The 10,000-nt window shown below is 39.8% G+C and overlaps 2 protein-coding genes across 2 annotated transcripts in view; one reads left to right on the top strand and one right to left on the bottom strand.

Moving 5' to 3' along the window:
• LOC113041377 (coiled-coil domain-containing protein 171-like) overlaps window positions 1-168 on the bottom strand; it is a 13,659-nt gene extending 13,491 nt beyond the window's left edge. The window contains 1 exon segment of the mRNA XM_026199850.1: window positions 7-168. The gene's annotated coding sequence lies outside the window, so the exon portion shown is untranslated.
• Window positions 169-516: 348 nt separating this feature from the next.
• On the top strand, window positions 517-8,005 carry LOC113040881 (hepatoma-derived growth factor-related protein 2-like). The gene is made up of 13 exons (XM_026199080.1): window positions 517-708; window positions 1,002-1,094; window positions 1,194-1,255; window positions 1,673-1,811; window positions 2,099-2,947; window positions 3,029-3,217; window positions 4,877-5,063; window positions 5,576-5,617; window positions 5,699-5,778; window positions 5,867-5,968; window positions 6,067-6,223; window positions 6,500-6,578; window positions 7,276-8,005. Exons 1-13 carry the CDS (start codon window positions 691-693, stop codon window positions 7,289-7,291), a joined length of 2,013 nt encoding a protein of 670 aa, XP_026054865.1. The 5' UTR covers window positions 517-690; the 3' UTR covers window positions 7,292-8,005.
• Window positions 8,006-10,000: the final 1,995 nt, after the last annotated feature.

Here is a 10,000-nt window from a genome sequence, read left to right as displayed (position 1 = left end):
ACTTACTGTTTAAAGGCATGTGGTCCTCGTACACCAGTGTTTGATTAAATATTGAAGTGAAACGAAATAAAAACGTTTAAATCCGTGTTATTATGAAACTCCCTCAGCGTCTGTTTGAATCTGACGCCATATTTCCTCCTCCGCCCTCACCATGACAACAACCACAAGCGAAAAACAGCGCGGAAATATCCCTCAAAACATTTAGCCGCTGTTTACTTTTACTTAACACGTATATGTTTTTTTATTTAGTTAAATGAGTAAATAAAGGTTTAAAATATTGTAGGAGGCTTTATTTTGCCACTTCCTTCCGAAGAAATTTTAACTATTTAACGACTGATTTTAACAAACAGTGATGTAGTTTTGCTTTTTATTTTACAAATCTAATTTTAAACTCGAGAATTATTGCACATAAACTTAAATACGTAGTAGTTTAACGTAATATTGAGAAGAAACCAGCTATTAATTATATTTAGAAAAATTATAGATCACCCTCTCAACAGTGGTACAGTCCTCAGTCGCGCTGAGCGGGAGGCGGACCGAACTATTCCTTCGGCGCTGAGGGGAGACACACATTCTCGTGCACGTCTCCCGAGTTCTTTCATTCATCGCGTGATAATATTTTTAATTCGCGTGTTTTTTGTGTTGTTTTTAAATCTGAGAGATTTTAGAGTGGTCTCTGAGAGAGTAGATATGCAGAAGGGAGTGAAGGTGAGTTTTTACACACACACTCTGCTTATGTTAGCCTGAGCTAGCCGAACAAGGCTAACGTTCTTTTATTTAACGATAACTGTTAACGATACTTAAGTGTCGATAGAAATTAAAATCTTAATAAAGCGTATTATTGTTTAATAAAAGCAAGTTAATAACCATGAAGGCTAATTTTATCAATGTAAGCGACGTATCTGCTGGTCCAGTGTTTTGTTTATTGTTTGCGTGTTGGTGACACATAATTGTGTTGTTGTTGTTTATTATTAATTAATGTTAACCCTTTAATTTCTCAGATGAAGATGACAAGTGATCAGACCACAGATAATTTTACTCCAGGGGACATAGTGTTTGCTAAAATGAAGGGTTATCCTTTCTGGCCTGCCAGGGTGAGTTATATACAGCAGATATTATGCATATTATTCAGATACAGTAAATTAAGTCTATTAAAATATGACCGTTCAAATGTTGTTTTATATGTCACTCAGATTGGCGAAGGAAAAGCCCCCAAAAATAAGATCCCCATATTCTTTTATGGAACACACTCAACGTGAGTAAACTGGACACACACACACACTCTCTCACACACACACACAGAGACAAACATATAAAAGTTTGTGCATACAAATGCTTCGTGAATGAAACTCCTGTTTAATAGAAAATTCAAAAAGAAAAGCATTTCTATTTGTAATTTAATAAAAGTTTGTATGTACAATAGTTTTTAGTGCGTTAAATCTGTACACATGTATTTCCATGTAATAGAAAGAATGCAACAAACTAAAAACAAACAAAAACTCACCTTAAATTAATGTCACGTGTTTTATTTTAGAAAAGCATGAACTGAATGCCTAGAATGCAATGCAAGTTATTTTTGATCATGATGATTTACCAGATGCATAGATGTAAAATGCATATTGTGTTTAGTTTTGTGTTTTGAACACTGTCTCCATCATCTCTCCTCATCAAGAACGTGCCTCTTGCCCAAAGACATCGTCCCCTACTGGCCAAACAAAGAGAAGTTCGGCCGGCCAATCAAACGCGGCGGTTTCGAGGAGGGCATGTGGGAGATCGAGAACGACCCGGGTGTGGGCCTCAGAGGTCACAAGGTCAGTGTTTATAAATTGTTTTATAAGAGGTACACAAAAACCATGGGGCATGTTTTCATTGTGGTAAAAAGGGACAAATTGTGAGGAGATGCACTTTTCCACTGGAGGAAGCATGAATGAATTAAGAATTAAACACTCTTTGGTACACATGCATGCCGACGCAAACGACTGAGAGCCAAAAATATTTTATTAGTAAAAAAATAAATAAAAATTAACCCCTCGGTGTTACAGTTTGTGATGCTCGCTGTTATAAAACCACTGGAATGTGAGTTCTGTGTTTGTGACAGAAAGCAGCGCTGCTGAAACGACTGTCTGAGAGTCGACTGAAACTGAAAGACAGGACGAAGAAGAAAGCAGAAAATAAGAGCGAAGCCAAGAACCAGACCGCGTCCCGTAAGGAGTCAGCGCCGAAGAGCGACTCGAACACAGCGACGCCTCGCAAGAAAGAAACTCCTGTGAAAACCAGCAGAACAAAGTCTGAGTCCGCCGCGGCAGACGATAAAACCACCGAAACCAGATCAACACGCTCCAGAGATTCAGTGACAAACACCGTCACACCAGACGAGAGACGCACGGATCGAGTCTCGCCTGCGAAGAGAGTCACGACAGAGAAGAGAGTCAGAGATTCAGTGACAAACACCGTCACAGCAGACGAGAGACGGACAGAGAGAGTCTCACCTGCGAAGAGAGTCAGAGATTCAGTTACAAACACCATCACACCAGACGAGAGACTGACAGAGAGAGTCACGCCTGCGAAGAGAGTCTCGCCTGCGAAGAGAGTCACGACAGAGAAGAGAGTCAGAGACTCAGTGACAAACACCGTCACAGCAGACGAGAGATGCACGGATAGAGCCACGTCTGTGAAGAGAGTCACGACAGAGAAGAGAGTCACGACAGAGAAGAGAGTCAGAGATTCAGAGGCAAACACCATCACAGCAGGCGAGAGAAAAACGGATAGAGTCACGTCTGCTAAGAGAGTCACGACAGTGAAGACGGTCGGTGAACGGAGGATTTTACCGTCCAGAAAGGTCATTTTATCACGAGGAGCATCAGCAGCAAAGAAGCTCGCCGCTCGCAGGAAACACATACTGAACAGAAAGATAAAGAAACGGAGAGAGGCTCATAATCTCAAGCAGGTTTGTGTGATGTGAGTTTAGCCAGCTCTCACCTGGATTATATCAGTTATTAATGTTGTTCTTTGTGCTGAAATCCTCCAGCCCTTGAGGATCACACGCTCCACTGCAGATCTGACCCAGACCTCGGACCGAATCACTGCCACGCCGGCGAAGACACCCGCTCTGAAGCGGACACGCTCACAAACTGAATCTGATGTGAAGGAAGACGCTCCTGTTCCACTTCCTGTGACGAGTTGCTCCGCCCCCTCCCGCCCAGCAGGTGAACTCAAGGCTTTAAACTGAGATTTGACATGAAATCTGGCATTTAAAAATAGAAAACAGGCATTACTCGTTTCATTTTGTGAGTTATTTTTAAGGTGTCAGATGCACACAAATTAACCAAATTATAATACCGTATTTTTCGGACTATAAGTCGCACCTGAGTATAAGTCGCATCAGTCCAAAAATACGTCATGACTGACCCTGCGACTTATAGTCAAGTGCGACTTATTTATCAAAATTAATCTGACATGAACCGAGAGAAGTGAACTAAGAGAAAACATTACCGTCTCCAGCCACCAGAGGGCGCTCTATGTCTTCAGTGTAGGCTACAGGAGAACTGAGCAGCATAGAGCGCCCTCTCGCGGCTGGAGACGGTAATGATTTCTCTTAGTTCATTTCTCTTGGTTCATGTCAGATTAATTTTGATAAATAAGTCGCACCTGACTGTAAGTCGCAGGACCAGCCAAACTATGAAAAAAGTGCGACTTATAGTCCGGAAAATACGGTAAATAGTACAAAGAAAACAATCTGGTCAAATTTGTATTCTTGCCTTATACAGAAATCTGTTTTATTTGTATTTATTTCCAACATCCGTTTTTTTGTTTTGTTTTCTACATTTTTACAATTCCATTTAATTGATTAAATAAACATTTTGTAATTAAAAAGCATTTTTAATTAATTGCAACCTTGAAACTGATGCAATTTAACAACAATTATTATTATTTATTTTTTTATTTGTTTTTGTTTTTTAAATGCTTTCTTTTAAAGGCTTTCTTAAATAAAAAAAAGTGTTTTATTTTTTCCCCCAAATTCTGTTCTTTCCATTTTATTTTGGTTCAGGATTACATTTAGTAAGAATAAAGCTTGTTTAATTAATCGTGAAACTTATACAGTTTAACAACAATTTATCAAAGCTTAACAGAAATGTAAATCTAGGATATGACATCTTTTTTTTTTTTTTTTTTAAATCTATCTTTTCTGTTTTTATTTGGATTCCATTGTAATGGTTTAAATTTTTTAATACTACATTGTAATAAATCAATATATAAAAACAATTGTTTATTTCATAAAATTACTTTGTATTTCTATATTTTTTTATTTGTATTATTTAAATAAAAATAATGTTTAATCAAATTCAGTTATATTTTCCCCAAAATTATTATTTTTAATTGTCTTAAAATTTAGATTTAATCTTCAAAAATCCTGTATAATCTAATCGATTTTTATTAGTATTATAAATCAATTAAATTTTCCCCAAATTCTGTCACTTTTTGAATTATGCTACTTTGAAAAGTATGTTTTACAATATTTCATCTGTCATAATTTCTTCAAATTAAGCTAAACTTTTATTTTGAATTTTTGCAGCGATGACATTGATGTACACTGAGTAGTAATATTTTTTATTATTATTATGCAAGTAAAGAATGTGACAATGTTTACTAGTGCAAAATAAAAAATCACTTAGACAAACCAACATATAAACGGATAGCTAACATTTCTGATGAGTAATATTGAGCATTAATATAATATTCACTTTCCAATCGAATCTAATTAAGTCCTGCTCAGTATTCAGTTTGACTCAGAAATAAGTCCCATCACAGAAGTCAAATGCTTATCTGGATTATAATGTAGAGGGTTATTATTATTATCTGCTGTTACAGATTCAAGAGGAGCGTGTCACAGAGGAGCAGACGCCTGCAGCAGAAGAACTGGAGAAGAGGCGAGGTCAAGAAGATCGACACACAAGACACGCCTGAACAGACCGAGACGCTGAATAAACCCCAGCAGACCAAGAGCCCACGTTCTGATTCGTCTGCTGAAAAGCAGGACGAGGCTAAAGAGGAGAAGCAAAAAAGCGATTCGATTTGAAGAGGAGAGCGCTTCAGAAGATTTACGGGAGGAGCAGCAGCGGTCTTCTGTGTGTCTCAGAGGGAGTTCAGATCCCGGCCGATAGAAGAGACAGAGCGTGCTGAAAGTCACTGCAGGGACTGGTGACGTCTACCAGAGGAAAGACACACCCTGCGAGGAGGCACGCCATCAAACCCACCGGCCGACGGAGAAGGAGGAGAAGCCACAGAGACACTGACAGCAGCAACACGAGTGAGTGAAACCAGTCAACACGCAGGGATCTCACCCACTACACAATATGTGTTCACACCAGACACAAGATTCTGACACAACGAATACACGGACGAAAATCATCACATCGTCGTACTTCTATAGGAACGGATGGGCTCATTTGAAAAACACAATAACAATCTGAAACTTGAACAGAAAACACCACTGTCTCCTTGTGTTTTCATTTAAACATATCATATAGTTACATAACACACAGTTCTCATCATTAACAGAGTGTGTTTTCTACAGACAGCAGAAACGACAGCAGCAGCAGAGAGGAAGAGTGCAAAGGTGAGACGGGCACGCTAACAACACTGAATCTGTGGTGTGTGTGTGTGTGTGTGTGTCTAACCGTGTGTGTGTGTGTTTCAGATCCCTCTCTGTCCGTCACAGACTCGTTGCTCTACCGGCTGCATGGTGACATCAGAATCTCAATGATGCTGGAGAATCCCGTATGAACCCATCTCACATCATTATAAAGCGTTCAGTTTGATGATTCTCTGACCTCGCTGTGATTGGTGATCATTGTGTGTCTCTCAGGATGTCAGTAAGTGTTTGTTGGCTCTGGATGAGTTGAGCAATGTCCCGGTCTCGTCTCGAAACATTCAGAACCACAGCGAGCTCATCGACACGCTCAGAAAGGTACGCACAGACCAGTTCGCTGTTCGCAGACCGTGATAGTTTCTGAGTTCAGGCTCACATGTAACGTGTGTGTGTGTGTGTGTGTGTGTGTGTGTCAGATGCGCTGGTTTCGTGGCAGCGAGGCGATCATGTTTAAAGCATCCATGCTGTATCATCGCTTTAAAAACATCTACCTCATCGGAGACGCCGACGAGACTCTGAGTCAGGAGTACATCGACTCACTGCAGGAGGAGAGAGAGACGGACGCCAGAGCAGGTGACACACACACACACACACACACACACACACACACTCGTACGTGTTTGTCGAACACAAGACAAAGAATACGATAAAGAATATCTCTCTGGATTTGAGTCTTTAGTCTTTGCAACTTTACAGATCTTCTTTATGCACCAGGAGCTTGTAACACTCCAGAGAGAAAGGAGAACTTGAAATCACATCATATGACTGACCTCTTTAATAGAAGTATTTAATCTGATTATTTCAGCTGATAGATTCTGTGTTAATAAGAGCGAGTCTCTCTCTGTTCAGCTGTCGGTCTGAAGAGCGTCTGCGAAGAGACCCGAGATACCAAACCAGCGCCTCAAACCACTGGACATGTGCCTCACAGGTATGACATCATCATCAGTGAGCCTCACTGTCTCTTAACTCAACCTCCTGTTAAAGGAGGAGCTCGCCGAAACATGTGCTCACTCTCAGGTCACCATCGATAAAGATGAGTGTTTCTTCATCAGATCTGGAGAAATATAGCATTGCATCAGTGTCTCTCCAATGGAAGTGAATGGGTGCCGTCAGAATGAGAGTCTAAACAGCTGATAAAAACATCACAATAATCCACAGCACTCCAGTCCATCAGTGAAGATCTGGAGAAGACAAAACCTGAAAGTGCATCTGCTGTTGTCTCTCACAGATTAGTTTAGATCTGTTTAAACACTGCTTGATCTGTGCAGATTTCTCTCCTGATTCAGACCAGAACACGTCTTCACTGGAGGAAGTGTTATTATGGATTATAGACTGTATATGTACTGTGGATTACTTGTGGATTATTGTGATTTTTATCAGCTGTTTGGACTCTCATTCTGACGGCACCCATTCACATACATTGGAGAGACACCGATGCAATGCTACATTTCTCCAAATCTGATGAAGAAACAAACCATGGATGGACTGAAGGTGAGAAGATTCAGCAAAAGTTCATTTCTGTGTGAACCGTTCCTTTAAGATCTCCAGAACAGTGCGGTGTTAAAGCGTTGCTTGTGTTTCTGTTTTGTTCGCTCAACATAATGTCCTGCTTTGACTGTTTTCAGGGCGGACAGGAGCTGACGTGAGGAGACCACTGCCATTTTTATCCTTCTGTTGTTGTTCTGAAATCAGGCTTTTTATCCGCTGTTGGAGAGTTTTATCCCGTCGCCGTTGCAGTTATTTATTCACTGAGCGTTTTTACCGTCCAGTGCGATTCCTCATCAAAGTCACAGGTTCTCTACACGAGGTTTTCCTGTCTCAGATGAATCCCAGTGCCATGATGTCAGTGTTTCTGTTCTTCAATACTTCAGACGAGAGAAAGACACTAATAAAGGTCAGAAGCGGCGATGTTTCTGCTGTCACTCGTCCGGTTCTCTCGTGAACTCTGGTTTATACCTTTCCTTTCATCACCGAGCATTAGATCACATCAGCAGTGAACATGCAGACTTCAGCTCAGATTTATCTCAACGTTTTCAGACCGATGTTTGTTCTCTGTTCTGTTTGTTAGATGTGACACGATCAAAAGCATTAAACCTGAGCATTAAAATGTTAACTGGTGTGTGTTTATACACAGGGCAGCTACATATATACTCATACAGTTACACTCTTCCTCACACACACTATTATCTGATCTGAATCCGGTGCTAATACAACAGATACTGTCTTTAATGAATGCATTTAGCCGTAACGTGTTCTAGCTCAGACGCCCCTAGATTTGTATTATTGAGCACTTGCATGTGCTTCCTGTGTGATATTACAGTGAATCTGCATTAAACTGATCTTTAGTACTCTCTGGAGCTTGTGTTGTGATTTCATCTGATGTGTTACTACATACTGCATCTTACATTTACAATGTGATGAAACCATGTGTAGTTATATAAAACACACACACACACACATATAGATAGATAGATAGATAGATAGATAGATTTTATATAAACCAGCTAAAAAACTAAGATTTTTTACTGCTAATAATTATTTACTAATTAATAAAAAATACAATTAATTATAAAACCTTTTTAAATAAATGTAGTACTTGTATTGGTTTGATGTTATGAGTTGTTTAATAAAAATAAAATAAAAAGTTAAGAAAAAAGATTTACAATCATTCTGATCTGAATCAAATGATTCGCGGACCTGCTCCAATTCGCGATCCGCACTCGAACAGGATTCCTGTATGAACGATTCGCAATCCGTGCTCCGAAGTCCCGATCTGATTAAAGAGATTCGGAATTCCGAAGATCTGAATCAAATGATTCGCGGACCCGCTCCGATCGATCAATTCGTGATCCGCACTCGAACATGATTCCTGTATGAATGATTCGCGATCCGTGTTCCGAAGTCCCGATCTGAATCAAAAGATTCGGAATTCCAAAGTTCTGATCTGAATTCTCAATCTCAAAATCTCAATTCGCGATCCGCACGTGAACAGGAATCCGAACTCCCGAATCTGAATCAAATATCCGCTGCATAACGCAAACTGCATAAGTTATTCTGTGTCAGCCGCCACACAATGATACGTTTTGGGAATAATTTAGCATATTGATCAGTATATTGATTACTCTCATGACCATTCCTAATATTTCAAGTTAATAACTTATTAATAACACAATACGTTTTTGAAAGTAAAGTATGCCATTATCTACGCACATGCATTAAATGTACATCCTTGAAAGCGTGCAGTTTACTTTAACTTGTCGGGTAATTTCAGAGCGTGTTTAGTTAGCAATGAATTCATCACTCTTTCTCATGTTACAGTAACTGAGTGAGCGCTGAGTACTATGGCGGTCTGCTGGCCAATGAGCGAAGCCTATGGCTCATGAACATGAATTAAAACATGACAGTTACAGACAATGCAGGAGCCAGGCAGTCAGACGGAGTCGATTAATATTCATGAGACCGGTAATTCTGCGTCTGGTTCACGCAAACCGTTTCTGAATCAAACAAACGGCTGTTCATATCAATGCTTCTGGGTAATTAATTTAATTATAAATACTATTACGCTGTTTCTAATCACTAAGGGCGCGCGTGACGCGTCGATGGGCGTGTCCGGTGATTCAAAGTCACGCCTTCAAACCGACGACGTTCGGCGTCATTACAGAGAAGCTGAACGTTTCCGAAGGAGTTCGCCGCGAAGAACCGTCTGCAGCAGCGCAGTCGGCGGAGGAGAAGCCGGACGGATCCAGATGTGTGACGGTTAATGCGCTATGGCTCGGGTCGGTAACGGAGCGGACGGCGTTGAACCGGAGGAGGAGGTGACTCACTAACGTTACATAGGGCTCTTTTCTCTCAGAAGCGGAAGTCTATATTTAGCTAGATTTATGCATAAACTTGTCAGTCAGAGATTTAATTACATATTGACTCGGTGTCAGTAACAGCAGATGTGCGTGTTCAGGTAAACGTCATTTGCATATTTATACAACGGCGGTGACGACATAAGGTTAAGCACACGCGCATTCACTTATAAAAAAATAAAAGTGCTGCATCTATACTGTGATACAGCGAGAGTATTATTATTTTATTTTGCAATAAAAATACGTTTTTTTATTATTATTTATTAGCTTTCTATCAACAAGCCCGCTGTAGATCTTGAATTAAGATCAGTTGCTTTTTTATATCAGAATTGAAAAAGTTTAAAGAATGTTAAGTTCAAAACATGTTATATAAAAAAAAAGTAATAAAAAAAGTAGTCCGAATAAATGAACGGAAATGAGTGGATTAGATTAGGTTAATAACTATAGTTCATCTCTATGTATCAGCACCAATTATTATCTCATATTGTCACCTGAC

This window comes from Carassius auratus, chromosome 23 (genome assembly GCF_003368295.1).
Source record: "Carassius auratus strain Wakin chromosome 23, ASM336829v1, whole genome shotgun sequence".
NCBI classification, from domain to species: Eukaryota; Metazoa; Chordata; class Actinopteri; order Cypriniformes; family Cyprinidae; genus Carassius; species Carassius auratus.
Note: the sequence above shows the minus strand (reverse complement) of the source record. Positions and strands in the feature narration are given on the sequence as shown.

What these genes read in the sequence shown, in the direction of transcription:
- LOC113040881 (XM_026199080.1), top strand. An exon ending in TAAAGAGGAGAAGCAAAAAA is followed by an intron (nt 5,064 to 5,575) that starts GCGATTCGATTT and finishes TGTTTTCTACAG; the next exon opens with ACAGCAGAAACGACAGCAGC. An exon ending in CAATGATGCTGGAGAATCCC is followed by an intron (nt 5,779 to 5,866) that starts GTATGAACCCAT and finishes TGTGTCTCTCAG; the next exon opens with GATGTCAGTAAGTGTTTGTT.